The sequence below is a fragment of the Podarcis erhardii genome (assembly GCF_964252035.2).
Source record: "Podarcis erhardii genome assembly, chromosome: 3".
Taxonomy (NCBI): domain Eukaryota; kingdom Metazoa; phylum Chordata; class Lepidosauria; order Squamata; family Lacertidae; genus Podarcis; species Podarcis erhardii.
The window spans coordinates 8344293-8363344 of NC_138507.1; the positions used below are offsets into that span (position 1 = coordinate 8344293).

A 19052-nucleotide genomic window follows, 5' to 3' on the forward strand; every position below is an offset into this window, starting at 1 on the left:
AAATTCCTTCCAGTAGCACCTTAAAGACCAACTAAGTTATCTTGAAACAAAACAAATTCCTTCCAGTAGCACCTTAAAGACCAACTAAGTCAGTTCTTGGTATGAGCTTTCGTGTGCATGCACACTTCTTCAGATACACACATGCACACGAAAGCTCATACCAAGAACTGACTTAGTTGGTCTTTAAGGTGCTACTGGAAGGAATTTGTTTTGTTTTGACTATGGCAGACCAACACGGCTACCTATCTGTAACTAAGTTATCTTGCATATTCTTGCATTAACTTAGTTGGTCTTTAAGGTGCTACTGGAAGGAATTTTTGGTTTTGACTATGGCAGACCAACACGTTGTTTTGACTATGGCAGACCAACTTAAAGACCAACTAAGTTAATGCAAGAATATGCAAGATAACTTAGTTGGTCTTTAAGGTGCTACTGGAAGGAATTTTTTTATTTTGTTTTGACTATGGCAGACCAACACGGCTACCTATCTGTAACTGAAACTATGGAAGGCACCACATTGAGCCGCATGAAATGGAAGTCCATCAACCTCACCAAGAAACTTGCACAGGTACAGACTGATATCTTCTTTCTTACTAAATGCAAGAACCTGGACATTATACCCAAGGGTCTTAGAATTAAGAACCCTCTACAATCCACGTATCCCACTGAATATGCAAGATAACTTAGTTGGTCTTTAAGGTGCTACTGGAAGGATTTTTTTGTTTTGACACACACACGTGTTATTGTTTAGTCTTAAGACTTAAAGTGTCCGACTCTTCTGTGACCCCATGGACCACAGCTGTCAACGTTTCCCTTTTCTTGCGAGGAATCCTATTCGGAATGAGGGGGTTTCCCTTCAAGAAAGGGAGACGTTGACAGCTACGCCATGGACCAGAGCTGGCCTGGCACTCCTGGCCATAGCTGTCAACCTTCCCTTTGTAGCCTTATGAGGCTTTGCCCTGGGTGGCAAAAAAAATTTTGCGCCTGGGAAAGGGAAGTGGGAGTCAACTGACACTCAAATAATAATAATAATAATAATAATAATTATTATTATTATTATTTATTATTTATACCCCGCCCATCTGGCTGGGCCTCCCCAGCCACTCTGGGCGGCTTCCATAGAAAGCAAAAATACAATAAAATATCACACGTTAAAAACTTCCCTGAACAGGGCTGCCTTAAGATGTCTTCTGAATGTCAGGTAGTTGTTTATCGCTTTGACATCTGCTGGAAGGCTTTTATTTCTACCATTCATGAACTGGTAGAAGGAGCAAGTGTGATAAGTCACAAAAAGCATGCACGAGTTCACAATCATGTGCACAAGCATATATACCCCTTTCCAGTTCCCTCCCCCTTTCTCCTCCCTCAGGAGTCCTCTGAGCATGAACAGAAAGCTGTCTTGGGACTATTGGGACTCTTGGCACCATTCCCAGGAAAGGGGTTTCAGAGTGTTCAGATATGTTTCAATCTCTTGTTCTGGCATGGTTCCCGGACAGAAAGCAAGTTGCAATGTGGTTCTTTAGCAAGGCCAGAAGGCATCAGAAAGGCCTGAGAAACAATGGACTGTGTTCCCTACCTTTGTTGCAATCTTTTTTAGTTACAGCAAGCAGAATGTTTCTGATGCTTAGCTAATGCCTTTTAGCTGCTGAGAAAAATGATTTTGAAAAGCTCTGAGAAGCTTTGAGCCTGCTTTGGTGGGGGGTGACTTCGGGCCTAGGTGAGGTCACCTGTCCTCACCTTCCTTCACCTTTTTGTGTGTGAAATTCCCTTATTCCAGCGCCGTTTCCCACTGCTATCCTGGATTGTTAGATATCCCGTAGCGAGGCTGCTGATCCCTTATTTTCGAGGCTGCTGATCCCTTATTTTCAAATCTGAAAGTTGACAGCTATGCTCCTGTCTTACACTGTCTCCCGGTTTGGTCAAACTCATGTTCGTAGCTTCAAGAACACTGTCCAACCATCTTGTCCTCCGCCGTCCCCTTCTCCTTGTGCCCTCCATCTTTCCCAACATCAGGGTCTTTTACAGGGAGTCTTCTCTTCTCATGAGGTGGCCAAAGTATTGGAGTCTCAGCTTCAGGATCTGTCCTTCCAGTGAGCATTCAGGGCTGATTTCCTTCAGAATGGAGAGGTTTGATCTTCTTGCAGTCCAGGGGACTCTCAAGAGTCTCCTCCAGCACCAGAATTCAAAAGCATCAATTCTTTGGCGATCAGCCTTCTTGATGGTCCAGCTCTCACTTCCCTACATCACTACTGGGAAAACCATAGCTTTAACTATACAGTGGTACCTCTGGATACAAACGGGATCCGTTCTGGAACCCCGTTCTCATCCTGAAGCGAACGCAACTTGCGCCTGCGCATGTCGCGATTTGCCACTTCCGCACATGACGTCATTTTTACAGTCTGCGTATGCGCAAGCGGCGAAACCCGAAAGTAACGCCTTCCGTTATTTACGGGTCGCCACGGAGCACAACCCAAAAGCGCTCAACCTGAAGCAACTTCAACCCGAGGTATGACCGTATGGGCCTTTGTCGGCAAGGTGATGTCTCTTCTTTTTAAGATGCTGTCTAGGTTTGTCATTGCTTTTCTCCCAAGAAGCAGGCGTCTTTTAATTTGGTGACTGCTGTCACCATCTGCAGTGATCATGGAGCCCAAGAAAATAAAATCTCTCGTGGCAAGAATAAATATTGACACACACCCCTACTACACTTGTTAAGACAATATTAGCTGCTTCTATCGACTTCATGGGGGAGAATCGACATTCCTTTAAACTGTGTGACACTTTCGACATGTTAACTAGCCCTTTGAGACAATTCAAAGCACACCAGGGCGAGTAAAAAAGCACGCAGGGCCCAGCTCCTGAGAACCTAGCATGCTTGACATTCCCCAACTTTTGAGGGCACAGTCTCCTCAGCATCAGATTTAGGGTGATAAGAACAGCTTCCCCGCACATGGCGCCAAGCCAGGGGGGTGAATAACAACAAAAACACCAACAGCATCTATATGAATAAACTATGTTCCATTAAAAAAGAAACTGTACCAAAAGGATTTACTGTGAAAATACAAATTATTTAGGGTGCGTGTGCAAATTATGTTCTTGCTTAGCATTCCAGCAAAGTTTTGGACATACAGGAATATGCCTTTTAGGATGTATAGGCATAATAACTTTCTTGAACAGACCAACAGGGCAAGCAGATGCATGTGTGCTTTGAAGTAAGCCTCACTGAGGTTAGCTTAGGCACAGGTACATGTGAACAGAATGGGAGTTTGAAAGTAGTGTTTATCCTTCCATCCGTCTACTTCTCAAATAAATTTCAGTTCCAATGGGACCTCTCTGAAGAACTTAGTAAAAAAAGGTGGTAGAGTGGATGGTGTTCAACTAAATTTTATGCAGAGTTGTTTCATTGAAAGTAATGGACCTAACTTAGTCACGTTCCTTAATTTTACTGGGTAAAACTTGGTTGAATACTACCCAGTGTTTTTGGCACCTTAAGAAATAAAATTTAAATGTACAGGGTTAACTCAGCTAGAAGGCTAAAATTGCCTTTACCAGCTTGTGGATTTGGATTACTATTTAGATTATTTATTACATTTATATAGGGCCCTTCATCCAAAGATCACAGGGCGGTTTACAGTATAAAAACACAAAATATATAACACAGTAACAAAAAAACCCACCCCACCTTCATATAGGAAGTACACAAAACAACACCTTAGGAAGATGAATGTTCACATTTATTCTGAAAGTGCTATACTTCTCTACCACCCCAAAATACAAAAGCTTAGCCAGTACACTGGTGTCCAAAGAATTTAATCCAGAATCACTGTAACTAGTATGCTTATGCAGAACTTTTGAAATGTTGAGCAACATTTTTTGCATCGAGACATTTGGTTATCTGATGGTACCAGTTTCTTCACTTCCTCCATTATTCAATTATTTATTCACTCTCCATTTTGGTCATCCTTTTTAATTCAAAAACCCAGTCTGGATAATCATCTGCTTCGAAATCCCTACAAAATGAAAGAGAAAGAGCCATATTTTAACATGGTTTAAATAAAATAATTGGACTAAAGAAATGGAAGGGCCTCTACTTTACTGCAATGAACTCCAAAGACTTAAAGGTGTCCACATAATATATTATACCCATAAAAACAGTCCTGTAGATTCTAGCATTTTTCCAGAACAATTTGTTATGATGTCCAATCCATGTTATTTTTCTAACCATCCAAACTTAAGCTGTTTCCATTCAGTATAAATACCCTCTTGATGTTGATGGACTTCAAATCCTGCCAATCCCAGCCAACATAGACAGGGATCAGCCATGATGGAAGTTGTATTAACATTATGAGGAAGTATCCATCCTTGGTGTACACAGCACTTCTTTAATAAGGACTTGCTAGAGTTGGGTGGGGTTTTTTTGTTCCTCAATGCAGCGTTTTAGATTTTGGAAATTACTATGATGTCCTCCGGGGACGCGGGTGGCGCTGTGGGTTAAACCACAGAGCCTAGGACTTGCCAATCAGAAGGTTGGCGGTTCGAATCCCTGCGACGGGGTGAGCTCCCGTTGCTTGGTCCCTGCTCCTGCCAACCTAGCAGTTCGAAAGCATGTCAAAGTGCAAGTAGATAAATAGGTACCGCTCCGGCGGGAAGGTAAATGGTGTTTCCGTACGCTGCTCTGGTTCACCAGAAGCGGCTTAGTCATGCTGGCCACATGACCCGGAAGCTGTACGCCGGCTCCCTCGGCCAATAAAGCGAGATGAGCGCCACAACCCCAGAGTCAGCCACGACTGGACCTAATGGTCAGGGGTCCCTTTACCTTATGATGTCCTCCACTTAAATATTCCTGGTTCCTCCTTCACAAAACACTCATGTATCTCATATCAGCTTTATCATTCTGTTCTGAATATTTTTCAATATGTTTATAGACATAGAACATAACTTGCAAATGGCTGACACTTCTCTCCACCGTTGGCATATTTGGATTCTAGAGACCACATGAACCGGTGGCCATGTAACAAACATAAATTTGCATGACCCATAGGCTTCCAATACTGGCAATTCATTCTAAAATATCCCCCAAGTTCTAAAAGTGGCTGAACAAATGGAGAGGGTGACTGCAAGTAGAAGGCAGGATCTAAAGTTTCACATGCAGAAACTCCTCAAGATGGTGCTTCTTAGCACTGCTGCAACTTCAAAAGCAAGTGATGTTAGAAAATGATACAAAACTATAGATAGCTGGGTTTTAGATAAGGAATGTTTCTTTTGGAGCTGTTGTTTCAAGATATGAAAAAAAAACTCCAAGAATAAAGCTTTCAAATTGTATTTGAACATACGTGTCCTCGTCATCTGATCTAGGTTGAAGTCTCTCTACATCCTCCATAATACTTTCACCATCTGGTTCATCAGATGTTTTGATATCTTCAGTAAGTGGTCCTCTCAGAAGGTCATCGGAACCTTTAACATTAGCAAAATGAAAACAGGAATTATCAGTCCTGTCCCTCCAATAATTAAACAGCTTCAGTATTAAGTTCAATATGAGAACAATGTATTTTACTCCATCATTACTTGTTTCATTTCATTTCCTGTTTCATTTCATTTCCTGTCTATCTCATTAAGAGGTGAAAGCTTTTGTGTCAATGACAAAGAACTCCCTGTGGCTTTCCCCCTCTTTATAACCATTATCCGAGATTTTATTTTTTGGGTTGTATCCAAAAGATCATCCCATATGTGCAAGGTTTTTTGCAATTAAACTTTCCCTCCCTCATCTCTTCTTGCACACCCCTTGCATACCTACTCAGAGCCTAGGGCTTGCCGATCAGGTTGGCAGTTCGAATCCCCACGATGGGGTGAGCTCCCGTTGCTTGGTCCCAGCTCCTGCCAACCTAGCAGTTCGAAAGCACGTCAAAGTGCAAGTAGATAAATAGGTACCACTCCGGCGGGAAGGTAAACAGCGTTTCCGTGCGCTGCTCTGCTTTCAGCAGAAGCGGCTTAGTCATGCTGGCCACATGACCCAGAAGCTGTACACCGGCTCCCTCGGCCAGTAAAGCAAGATGAGCGCCGCAACCCCAGAATCGTTCGCGACTGGACTTAACGGTCAGGGGTCCCTTTACCTTTACCAGAGGGGGTAGAGGGAGGGAAAGTTCCTTACACAAGAAGTCTTTGTGTAAAATGGATAACTTTGTTGGATACAACCTTATTTTTAAACATTCACCATTACATCCATAGACCTATTCATCACCAGCACTAGGCTGATCTTGTCTAATTTTGCCTTGGATTTTTTTTTTAAGGTTAAGGCGAAGCCCCCTACACTGCGGTTCTGAAGGGCCTAACCATCAGCTGGCTGTCAGGTACTTGGGAAGAGGCTGCACAAGCGAATCTGACAGGTGGGCAGGGCATATAATGCCAGGTGAATTGACAAGTGGCTTGTCTAGCCCACCTGTTGAAGTTGAACTGTGGGAGTGGAAGAACAGACAGCAATCCGGTTCACCAGGCCTAAAAGGTTCCTTATCCTTGATCTATGGATTGGGGCCCTGACCAGCAATTTAACCCATATTGGGTATCACACCCCTGCTACCATTATAGTTTACCTCCTTTGCAGATTGTGTATGTTTTAAAAGCTAAGCTAACATCAGCATTGCGAAGAATATTCATCAAGGTTTCCGGAGGCTCCTTGGTCCACTGCTTTCGTGTGACATTTTCATCATATCTTCTTACATCACCACCTTTTCGCACAAATAATAAGACATTACAATGTTGGGACAGTAACCCACACCAAGTCGCCAAAAATAAAAGCAACAATTGAGAGCAGTGGTGGCCAAATTTGGCCCTCCAGCTGTTTTGGGACAACAGTTCCCATCATCCCTGACCACTGCAAGCAACGCAAACAAATATACTGAATCTTATCTTACTTGCATCCTCCTTGGTTGTAATACTGGAAGTAAGTAAAGATGCATTTCCCAGAATTTTGATGACACTACTGGATCTTCCCTTTTCCCACTGTTGTCTGTGAGGGTTTGGTGAAACAGCTTCCAGGGAGGCATCCTTCCCTAATGAAATGTTTTATTAAAATCCATTAGGAGTGTTTACAGTTGTTCCCATGTTTCAGCCCCCCCCCCCATATATTTCCTTAATACAGGATTACAGATATTGGATCATCTGACCCAAGTTATAGTGCATATTTTTCTATTTGGATTTAAAAACACACACACACACACACATCAAAATACTTTAAATTCAGTCTTCCCTCCAGCATATTTCTTGTATTTGGCACTGTTGGCAATAGCATTCACAAACATCTCAGCACAATTCTTTGCATGTCTACTCAAAAGTAAGACCCAATCAGTTCAATGGAACTTATTCCCAGGGAAGTATGTATAGGATTGTAGTCTCAGAGAAGTAATTCATGCTTGGCAGGGGGTTGGACTCGATGGCCCTTGTGGTCTCTTCCAACTCTATGATTCTATGACCACTAATGTAAGTAAGCCCCCCCCCCCAATAACCATGTCAGAACTTGGCTCAAATGTCAATTAACAGATGACTTTAGAACTTCATGGTTGTTTATGTATCCTCACCTGCTTTCTCCAATCCCATTTCACAGAAACCCTTGGCAATGGCTTCTGATTCTGAATCCCAACTCTTGCTCCTTGCATATTCCTTTAAAGGGTTGAAGAACAGTATTCATAATCGGACAACATGCAGACTAGGTACGTATCTTTATTTTGCTATCTTAAGTGAACAAATACTGTATTTTTCACTCCATAAGATGCACTTTTTTCCTCCTAAAAAGGAAGGGGAAATGTCTGTGTGTCTTATGGAGCGAATGCGTGGTCAATCGCTGGCTCCCTTTCTGGCCCCGGCCCCTTGCCCAGGCCTCCACTGTTCAATGTTCTGCAGACAGAGGCTGTTTGGTTCCCCAGCGACATGTGACTGGCTGATTAGATTATCTGTCTGGAAACTGTAGAAACAGCTCCCTTTCCTTTCCTAAAGAAGCTGCAGAACTTTGAGTTGAACCCCATAAGAACAGGATTTTCCCCCTTTGCAAAAGAAGCTGCACAACTGTGAGCTGATCCTCAAAAAAAGGGGCTTTCCCCCTTTCCTCCTTTAAAAACTAGGTGCGTCTTATGGTCAGGTGCGTCTTATGGCGCAAAAAATACGGTATCTTAGCATACTTGTGAACAACTGCTCCACAATTATATTTCATGCTATGAAAGAGAATCCTAGTTTCCGACAATAAGTCCAAACTCCTTGGTGTAATTAACTTAATAATAAAGGAAAATATGGCATATGTCACAGTGATCATTCGAAAAGCAGAGCCCAAAGTTAATCACATGGAAACAAGGTCAATCCTTCACTTATCTGGTGAATGCATTAAAATAAAAAAATTCCATATTTCCATACAAACACACACACACACACACACACGTATGTGTGTGTGTGTGTGTGTGTGTGTGTGTGTGAATGATATAATTAAATAATAATCTCACTGAAACCATAATATGAAAAGATCATTTTCTGTCTACAAAAATGTATGCTCAGTTTTCTTAAGTCAAAATAGTACCTCTGCTGAAGCAAGATTTCTAATACACTTTGCCAGACAGCTTCTTGCAAGAATCGTGGTAGCTGATGGACGGTTCTTGGGATTCTTTTTAAACATTTGTTTTATCAAATACTGAAGTTCATAAGTGTAATGAGGTGGAAGTGGATTGTAGTATCCTTTACATATCTTAAGGATAAGATGTTTCCAGCTATTGGCCTGAAACTAAATTGAACAGATATGTGGGGGAAAGCAAATGATTTTACTTGCATTAAATATTTACTAAAATGCCTCCTAGATCTAACTGCTGTATACAAATGAAACATTATCTTCATACAAATGAATGCAAAAGACCTAGCGCTACATTCTACATAAACTGACCAGTCTACAAATCTTCAGAAATAGCATTCTTTGAGTCTGCTGTTGGGGGAGCTGTGCACTGTATTTTGGAACAGCAATAAATATCATTTCTTTTTGATTTTTTGACATTAATACCGGCCCTAAGACTGGCATTCCTGCTCCCACCCTTTTTTAGGAGAGCAGCCTGTGACAGAGAAACCATCATATTGGTGAGAGTACTCAGCAGACCTGAGTACAAGGCTATTACTTACAGCACGACAGCAATCCTAAAAACACATCTTGTGGGTATGCTGTATTGACCACAATCTGAGTACATACAGATAGGTTTGCACTGTAAATGCTTACCCTTTCCAAATGAAAACTCTATTCCCCTCCTCCCCGAAAACTCTATTTGCAGCATATCAAAAACAGCCCCTACAATATTAATGGCATGCGTGCCATTACATCAAGCCACAAAAGTATTTGTGAAGATTTAAGGGAAGGGTCAATTCTCACATTGCATTTTTAGAAACTGGCTTTGGATCAGTTCCTGGAAGTAATAAACATAAGGGTACTTACTGGATGTTTAAGAGTGCACAGCTCATATAGAATGCATCCCAGCGACCATATATCACTGGAAAGACAGGTATGAAGAGTGATATTTATGTATAAGCTAAACAAGCTATAGCTTAGGGCCCCACTCTCTTGGGGGCCCCCCAAGAAAAGCTAAAGAAAAGACACCTGGACATACATTTCCAAAATATAAGATAAAAAACAAATAAAATAAAACCTACATACAGCAACAGTGTTTTGTGTAGGCTCCTATGACTTAAGTCATGGGTCCCGCCTGCTAGCCTGCTCCCTAAAATATCACTGGTTTGCTCATTTCTATATATAGGGTGGCGGGTGGGTAAAACCTCAGCGCCTAGGACTTGCCGATCGCATGGTCGGCAGTTCGAATCCCCGTGGCGGGGTGAGCTCCCGTCATTCAGTCCCAGCTCCTGCCCACCTAGCAGTTCGAAAGCACAATTAAGTGCAAGTAGATAAATAGGTACCGCTTTCTAGCGGGAAGGTAAACGGCGTTCCGTGTGCTGCTCTGGTGCCGGTTCGCCGGAGCAGCTTTGTCACGCTGGCCACGTGACCCGGAAGTGTCTGCGGACAGCGCTGGCTCCCGGCCTCTAGAGTGAGATGAGTGCACAACCCTAGAGTCTGTCAAGACTGGCCCGTACGGGCAGGGGTACCTTTACCTTTATATATATAGGGTGCCTACATTCTGCATGGACTTTTCAACAATTACTCTGATAAAATACATATTTTGTCATGTGCAAATGGCTTTAGATACCTATTAGGTCCATAAATTACCATATAGCATATATTCAGCATAAAAAACAGTGACAATTGGTTGTTGACAAAGGACAGCTGGACCCATAAAGGGCCCCATTACCTTCAGTAGCTAAATCCTGCCCTGCAGGTAGGCCAGGCCACCTACCTGTCAATCATATGATGTCACAATGACACCAGCTGACCCATTCTTCCGCTACAAGGAAGCCTGAACTCAACAGGGCATTTTCCCAGCTGAACCAAGTGAGACCAATCAGCTGTTCAGTGGTGGCTTTAGGCGCCACTTGAATCAGGCTCATTCTGCAACTTGAGTGTAGCCAATCAGCTGATTGGTGCTCCAACTGGGAGCTCCTAATAGGAACCAGTTCCAGCAGGGCTTGAATACAAACCCTGCTTGCCCAACAATTTTAAGGCCTCCAACCGTTCCTTTGCATCTCCATCTTTACCTGTCCCACACTTGGCATCATAGCTATCACTGCTACGTTATCCAAGATTTATGACAATCCAATGGGAACCTCAACATTGTAATTATATTCCAGTCAGTGACTATGTATAGTTGTTGTGAAATATATTTTAACTTCAATTCCCTTAGTCAGTAGCAACTCACAGACTTTGGAAAAATCAGAGGAATGGCTCTTCTGAAATCAAAATTTGAATAAAATTTGCAAAAGGTTGTCCAGGCTATACATAAATTGATTTTTGCATTGTTTATCTAGTATTACACCCAATATTAAAGTAAGTGCTCCTAGAGATTCTGACTAATTCTTACCTTTTATTGTTGTAGGGTGTATTTTCCCAAATTTCTGGAGGCACATAATAAGGGGTTCCCACATAGGAACAAGCATACGCCTCTGGGCTGCTCCAAAAAAGAAACAAACACAAGTAATATTAGGAAGAGACTAACATTTCTACAACAGATAGCAACTAATTTTTAAAAATTCCCCAGCCTCAGTATGATATGGACTTGCCTGGAAAGAAGAAGTGCAGACCCAAAATCTCCCAGTTTTACTTTCCCATTTTGTGTGAGGAATATGTTCTGCATTACGAAATAGGAAAAAGAGTCCATTTACAGAGAGAGAGAGAGAGAGAGAGAGAGAGAGAGAGAGAAAGGGAGAAACTTATCACTCTCTATGTCAGTGTCTGTATTATTAAATCAGAAGTCAATCAGCACTCTGCTGTAAGGTTAGTTGGGAATCTACGCTCCCTGACGAGCAAAAGCCAAATGAACACCAACAAGCATTAGAAAAAAGCTGACACAGAATTAGCTGTTTTAAAAAGTTAAAGGGACCCCTGACCATTAGGTCCAGTTGTGGCTGACTCTGGGGTTGCGGCGCTCATCTCGTTTTATTGGCTGAGGGATCCGGCGTACAGCATGACTAAGCTGCTTCTGGAGAACCAGAGCAGCGCACGGAAACACGTTTACCTTCCCGCCAGAGCGGTACCTATTTATCTCCTTGCACTTTGACGTGCTTTCAAACTGTTAGGTTGGCAGGAGCAGGGACCAAGCAACAGGAGCTCACCCCGTCACGGGGATTTGAACTGCCGACCTTCTGATCGGCAAGTCCTAGGCTCTGTGGTTTAACCCACAGTGCCACCATAAATACCACGCATATTAAATGTTTTCATCCATTTTGTAGACCCCATGTAGGACTGCAATGGAAGCTTTTCTCCCAGGGCTAACAACAGCTTGGAGGAGGATGTACGTGGGGTTAAGTCATCTCTCTAATTAAATCAGGTACACATCTGCAGCAGCACCTTACTTCACAGAATAATATTCCCAATAAAATGGAATCCATAACATGGCGCCCATTTGGCCATGGACTCTCTTGGCATCAAATGCCGTGGGATAGGCCCTTCTTAATGAAGAAAGGCATGATGTAAGTATTTATAAGCCGACAAGTAAAGAAATACAAACCCACCGAATTTTATGAAAGACCTAGCCTTAGGATTTTTGTATTTCTGAGTACGAAAGGACTAGTGGTAATTTTATAATAACAGTTATTCCCCCAGTAACTCATACATCTCTTTGGCTTGGCTATTTCATTTAACATGCTGCTATAATTTTCTGCCTTATACACATCATGGCAGTATTTTGCTTGGTATCTGGTGACCAATACCCATTATTTGTTGTTTGTGTTGTTTCATGTTATTATATATATAATATATATATATTAATATATATTAATATATATTAATATATATTAATATAAAATATTAAAAACCGTCATTAAATGGGGTCCACTTACCTTTGACTTGATGTCTCTGTGCAAGACACGTTTGTCATGAATGTATTTCAGACCCAGGCATATCTGTGCAAACCAATTAAGTATCTGTGGGGAGAGGAGAAAAATATAATAATAATAATAATAATAATAATAATAATAATAATAATTTATTTGTACCCCGCCCATCTGGCTGGGTTTCCCCAGCCACTCTGGGCAGCTTCCACAGAGACCAAAAATACACTAAAATGTAAAAACAAAACACAAACTATACACACAAAACACAAACTATACACATGGTCTTGAATTCTACTTGTATATGGCACATGGGCTTATATTCTACTTGTATAATCGTGAATAAGACAAAGGAAACTAGAGGACAAACACTGTAACAAAGACTATAGAAGCTGGGCAAGAAAAATTCTTGCTTATTTTATTTCTCTGTTCTAAAACTATGCATCTCATTCTGTGATTATTATCTCCAGTTATACTTTTAAAAATATTCACTTCTCTTTTGGCATATGGAATAACGTCTACCATGGAAAAGCAGCATATTAAGTTTAACTAACCAACTAACTAGATCAGCAATGGCGAAACTGTTTGGCAAGCCTGTTGCAAGTATGAGAGAATGCCGCACAGTGGTGCCTCGCAAGACAAAATTAATCCGCGAGTCTCTTCGTCTAGCGGTTTTTTCGTCTTGCGAAGCACGGCTATTAGCGGCTTAGCGCTATTAGCGGCTATTAGCGGCTTTAAGAAAAGGGGAAAAAACTCGCAAGAACTCGCAAGACGTTTTCGTCTTGCAAAGCAAGCCGATAGGGAAATTTGTCTTGCGAAGCACCTCAAAAAACAGAAAACTCTTTCGTCTAGTGAGTTTTTCGTCTTGCGAGGCATTCGTCTTGCAGGGCACCACTGTATATGTTTTTTGATCCAGGCGGAACTGTAGATTTAATTCCAATTCTATGCCAGGGGGCAGAAGCTCCTTAGAAGCCTAAACCAGGCCAGAAAATGAATATATCCAAAAGGTGCTCAGTTATAACCTGATGTATTTATTGTATTCTTACCGTATCTTCAGGAAACAACTTTCCTTTCTGAAGTTTAATCTTTTGCATTAGATCTCCATCGTCACAATATTCCATCACTATGTAAAGATGTCCATCAGCTAATGTACAGAGAATTTAAGATTTATTAGTAGAGATACTATTATGCAAAATATATTACTATTATGCTATTTTTTAAGGCTGCACCAATAGGACAGGTACAAAGCAAGCTCTGCTTCTGCAAAATTAATAATACTAAAAACTGTTTTTAAACATCCATATTTACCTTCAAACGACTCCAAATAGGCGACAATATTTGGATGCTTCATTTTAGCTAATAAAATAGATTCATTCCAGGACTTCTCTGCACCAAAGACAGACTACAAATATATTGCTAGTTAGTAAATAAAAATATACCGTATAGTTATTGCAATAATATGGAACAAATTAAAATATCTAGAAAACATTTATCAGACTTCAATTTGTTTTAATCTTTAATCATAGGCCAGCACTGCTGAGCTCTCTGACCATGGAAATATTTCCAATTAGAGATCTGTAACAGCCTCAATCCAAGTGGTTATTGTAGAAGATGTAACAGTCAAGTTTAGTCTGCTGTTTTATGACTGGGGTAAGAGACTTAAAGAGCTATTGTGTACCATATACCGTATTTTTTGCTCTATAAGACTCACTTTTCCCCTCCTAAATAGTAAGGGAAAATGTGTGTGCGTCTTATGGAGCGAATGCAGGCTGCACAGCTATCCCAGAAGCCAGAACAGCAAGAGGGATTGCTGCTTTCACTGCGCAGCGATCCCTCTTACTGTTCTGGCTTCTGAGATTCAGAATATTTTCTTTCTTGTTTTCCTCCTCCAAAAACTAGGTGCGTCTTGTGGTCTGGTGCGTCTTATAGAGCGAAAAATACGGTATATTCCGGCTCGGTGGAAATGGGTACAATTGAAATAATATAATAATTTAGATTAAAATAGTTTTAAAAGTGTAGAAATGTAGTTACAATACGCACTAATTAAAAGGGCAAGCAACTTAAAGGCAAAATATATAATCTTTACAATACAGTCCAATAACCCAAAAGCCTTCCACAAAAATAAAGGTCTTGCTGATCTTTGAATTGTGGCCCCAATCCAGCTAAAATTAGTCATAACTGAAACAACAGCACAACTAACTTGAAACAAATGGCACATTAATGAGATAAGACTAATAAGACCGTAATCCTGGTTGAGACTGTGCTGTTAGTATTTACCGAATCGCAGCCATAACCACGGCTAACTATAGCTGGATCAGTATATGTTAAATATAGTGCAGACGGTTTAAGTTAAATACAATTTTGTATTTTCTAAGAACTTTCTAGGCCTGTAAGGATATGATATTGGGGTTTTCCTCACTTCCAGAGACAGAATGTTACCTATCTGGCATGTGGAAAATCCAGTTAAGATTTCCCTTGTTTTGACCTCTTTAGCACAAGCTAAGAATTATTTTTTTAAAAAAACCAACAACCAGGTTCTGATAGCATTTGGATAAAAGTTACCTTAGGAAGCCTTATTTCCTTCATTGCATATTTCTGATTTTTGTTTTTATGACAGACCAAAAGAACTCTCCCAAATGATCCTTCTCCGAGTATCGCTAGCACGCTGTATTTCTCCATGGTTACCAAATTGCTCTACTATTTGCAGGCGTCTCTACAGATCTTTGACAGATTGCACTTTCCCCTTCCTCTTCAGAACGCTCTCCTGGAAAGCAATAAAATAGTAAACATATTAGACTTGGGTTCCGTTATGAAACTAGTTGATTCCTCCTGATGTTGAAACCCTGCTCACTCTTTCGCCAACTTCCATGTTGAATATTAATATTAATATATTATATATTAATATATTATATTTATATTAATATATTAATATATTATATTAATATATGAATATTAATATTAATATATTATTAATATTAATAATAATACCTTTGTGAATATTAAATACATTAAAATATGTACACAAGCAACTCCACATTTACGTGCATTCAAGGCACGCACAACCATGCTCACCTGCATTGCTGTGAACCCAGAAGTGGCATGAAAAGGGCCAAAAAGGGCCATAAAAGAGCACGGAAACAGCAAAAATGGAGTGAAAATAGTGCCTAACAATCCCAGGAACCTTTGCAAATGCAATCCCAGGAGCCCTTGCACAAACCTTTGAGGCCGGTGGAGGGCTGGAGTTTGAGCAAGGAAGTCTGCAGACAGCGATTGTGGTGTTTGCACGCTTTTTCAATGGTGTTCCAAATAGACGTGATTTCACTTAAACGTGCAATGCCTCGGAACATAACCCCCGTGTAAATGGGGAGTTGCCTGTTGTTGTTTAGTCGTTTATTTGTGTCCGACTCTTCGTGACCCCCTGGACCAGAGCACACCAGGCACTCCTGTCTTCCACTGCCTCCCGCAGTTTGGTCAAACTCATGCTGGTAGCTTCGAGAACACTGTCCAACCATCTCGTCCTCTGTCGTCCCCTTCTCCTTCTGCCCTCCATCTTTCCCAACATCAGGGTCTTTTTCCAGGGAGTCTTTCTCTTCTCATGAGGTGGCCAAAGTATTGGAGCCTCAGCTTCAGGATCTGTCCTTCCAGTGAGCACTCAGGGCTGATTTCCTCCGGAATGGAGAGGTTTGATCTTCTTGCAGTCCATGGGACTCTCAAGAGTCTCCTCCAGCCCCAGAATTCAAAAGCATCAATTCTTCGGCGATCAGCCTTCTTGATGGTCCAGCTCTCACTTCCATACATCACTACTGGGAAAACCATAGCTTTGACTATACAACCAATCTTGGCTATAGGAAGCTGAGATTTAGCTACTTTTTCACTCTGCCTAATGAAATGTTTTGCATTATCTATTTGTATACTGACAATAACGGATTCAGGTAAAAGCTGGCAATAGGAGCTATTCTGGATGATCCTTGGGGTCCCTTCCAACTCTACAATTCTATGATCCCCTCAGAACTTTGAATGCATTTAAAAGCTAAGGTTGATTCCTTTTACTTTACATGATCTACACACAGGAAAGTAAGGGTGTGTGAGCACTTTTTCCTGCCAGAGGCAGTTTCCTGGCAAGCACTGGTCAGCCCGGCTGCATTAGGATTGTAATGGAAGGGGACTTTCTACTTTAGACTCTCAAAAAACATGTCCTCACCTCACATGGTACCTAAAATGACTTACAAAATTATCATTTCCTAAAATGAGCAATCAAACAAAAATAAAATGGAAAGCAGCTCTTGTTGAAGCTTACTCGGGAGTAAAGTTACACATCAAAACTCCTTGAAAGGGTTTGCACAGAACCAAGAAGAGGGGTGGGTGGCAAAAAGCCTCAGAGAGACAAAAAAATAATAATAAATTCATTTTAAAAGGAAACCAGAGGCTCTTGACCGATCTTATGGAAATGCAGTCTTTTAATGATCCTGTGAACAAATAAATCCAATTCAAAACCCAACCTCAGATAGACAACTGCTGCACATGGAAGCTCTACTTTTAACAACAACAACAACAATAATAATAATAATAATAAATTTTATTTATACCCCGCCCTCCCCAGCCAAGACCGGGCTTTTACTGGAAGGGATGCTCATTTTCCCTTTGATCATACAGTCACCATAATTCTTAGGATTCCTTTGTGTTCAAATAATATATCGCCTACCGTTTATGCCCTTTACGAATAAATATATTGAGCTGTGTGTGTGTGTTTGTATGTATGTATGTACGGTATGTATGTACACGTATGATAACATGCATTATGTGTGTGTGTGCCAAACTGGGTCTTTGACCGGGTGACAAAAAGCCTAGTTTCGGATCTGAAAATATCTATGAATATTTTAAACTTTAAAAAAAAAAAAATCACAAGTCTTGTCCCATATATTAGATTTTCGAAGGAAAAGAATGTACATGTGGGGAAAGGGGACTATTTGGGTGGAAGGGCCTTGGGCGCCTCCCGTGTAAAAACAATGTTCCGCGTGTCTGTCTGTTCGGACGTTGAGCACAAGACACGACTCCTTTTTTGGAATCCGAGATCAAGGAGAAGAGTTGGTGGAAGAAGATTGGAAGAAATTTAAAATCTATTTACAGAAACATTGTAAAATTTTTGAATGTTGATGACATTGAAATGAAATGAAGGGGTTCTAGTAATAAGGTAAAATAAGAGTATGCAAGAATGGATAGGTATTAGATGAAAATTTGCAGCTATAATATGTGAGGAAAAATAAACCAATAAGATATGAATTTGCTGATCAATTTTTAATTGGAATACAAAAAAGGGAGGTGTGAGGAAGTCAGGAAACTAAGTTAATGAGTGGTGAGAAATTAAAAAGAGGGGTTTTTATCTTTTCCTTTTTCTCTTTTAAATGTAAAATGTTTGTATTCTTGTATTTCTGTGTTTTTGTATTCTTTTTTGAGTCACGGTTTTATAATTTTTCGCTTTGTTAGAACTTAATAAAATATCATTAAAAAAAAAGACACGGCTCCTTTTTGGAATAAAATACTCTCACAGCCCTCCGGATCTTTGTTGCTGTGGTGACCCGAGTTTTGTTCCGCTTTGGGGAGGGAGAAAAGCAAGGAGCGGCGCGGACAAAGGAGGAGCAGCGCCGAGCGCGCCTCTTCCCTCATCCCCGCTGCAAAGGGAGGAGGGCGGGCTCAGCAACGCCGCGCTCCCCGCGCTTCTTCCTCCGGGCAAATGGGGATTTTTGCAACCGGAGGCGTTGCAACGACCCGCGAGCGCCTTCACCTACCGGGACTCCGCAAGCCCTTGGCCCGCCCGGCTTGGGCGGCGAAGAGGAGGAAGGACCCGTCCCGGCCACCCTCCACCGGCAGGGCGCGGCTTCGTCCGGCCAAAGGGCAGGGCGGGCGGAGCTTTTCCTTTCCCCCTCCAGGCGCAGCATCCCTAGGCAGTGCCGGATTTGTTGTTGTTTTAAAGAACCTTTTAATGAGGGTGAAAGAGGAGAGCGCAAAATAGGGTCTGAAGCTCAACATCAAAAAAACCAAGATCATGGCCATTGGTCCCATCACCTCCTGGCAAATAGAAGGGGAAGAAATGGAGGCAGTGAGAGATTTTACCTTCTTGGGCTCCATGATCACTGCAGATGGTGACAGCAGCCACGAAATTAAAAGACGCTTGCTCCTTGGGAGAAGGGCGATGACAAACCTAGACAGCATCTTAAAAAGCAGAGACATCACCTTGCCAACAAAGGTCCGTATAGTTAAAGCTATGGTTTTCCCAGTCGTGATGTATGGAAGTGAGAGCTGGACCATAAAGAAGGCTGGTCGCCGAAGAATTGATGCTTTTGAATTCTGGGGCTGGAGGAGACTCTTGAGAGTCCCATGGACTGCAAGAAGATCAAACCTCTCCGTTCTGAAGGAAATCAGCCCTGAGTGCTCACTGGAAGGACAGATCCTGATGCTGAGGCTCCAATACTTTGGCCACCTCCTGAGAAGAGAAGACTCCCTGGAAAAGACCCTAATGTCGGGAAAGATGGAGGGCACAAGAAGAAGGGGACGACAGAGGACGAAATGGTTGGACAGTGTTCTCGAAGCTACAAACATGAGTCTGA

The 19052-nt window shown here is 41.6% G+C and overlaps 1 protein-coding gene and 2 long non-coding RNA genes across 3 annotated transcripts in view; 2 read left to right on the plus strand and 1 right to left on the minus strand.

Annotated features, from left to right (window-relative positions):
- Positions 1-3709: 3709 nt before the first annotated feature.
- Positions 3710-18323, minus strand: NEK3 (NIMA related kinase 3). The gene is made up of 14 exons (XM_081855777.1): positions 18234-18323; positions 15010-15211; positions 13756-13849; positions 13494-13591; positions 12457-12540; positions 11179-11246; positions 10980-11066; positions 9449-9503; positions 8555-8755; positions 7569-7650; positions 6906-7043; positions 6585-6719; positions 5331-5451; positions 3710-4007 (listed from the first exon to the last, which is right to left on the minus strand). The coding sequence occupies exons 2-14, from the start codon at positions 15124-15126 to the stop codon at positions 3935-3937; spliced, it is 1353 nt and encodes a 450-aa protein (XP_081711903.1). The 5' UTR covers positions 15127-15211; positions 18234-18323; the 3' UTR covers positions 3710-3934.
- Positions 7649-13473, plus strand: LOC309338513. Its single transcript, XR_014154955.1, has 3 exons — positions 7649-7700; positions 11859-11909; positions 13364-13473. It is a non-coding gene; the product is annotated as an uncharacterized lncRNA (long non-coding RNA).
- The window catches only part of LOC309338498, an 86534-nt gene continuing 81788 nt past the window's right edge, over positions 14307-19052 (plus strand). The window contains exon 1 of the long non-coding RNA XR_014154940.1: positions 14307-14389. This is a non-coding gene — a long non-coding RNA (uncharacterized lncRNA). The remainder of the gene's footprint in view (positions 14390-19052) is intronic.

Excerpts from the sequence above, each read along its gene's own strand:
- NEK3 (XM_081855777.1), bottom strand. The coding sequence starts at position 15,126 with ATGGAGAAATACAGCGTGCTAGCGATACTCGGAGAAGGATCATTTGGG. Across the intron at positions 13,850-15,009 it reads AGGAAATAAGGCTTCCTAAG|TCTGTCTTTGGTGCAGAGAA; the intron begins GTAACTTTTATC and ends ATATATTTGTAG. Across the intron at positions 4,008-5,330 it reads AGATCAGATGACGAGGACAC|GGATTTCGAAGCAGATGATT; the intron begins GTATGTTCAAAT and ends TTCATTTTGTAG.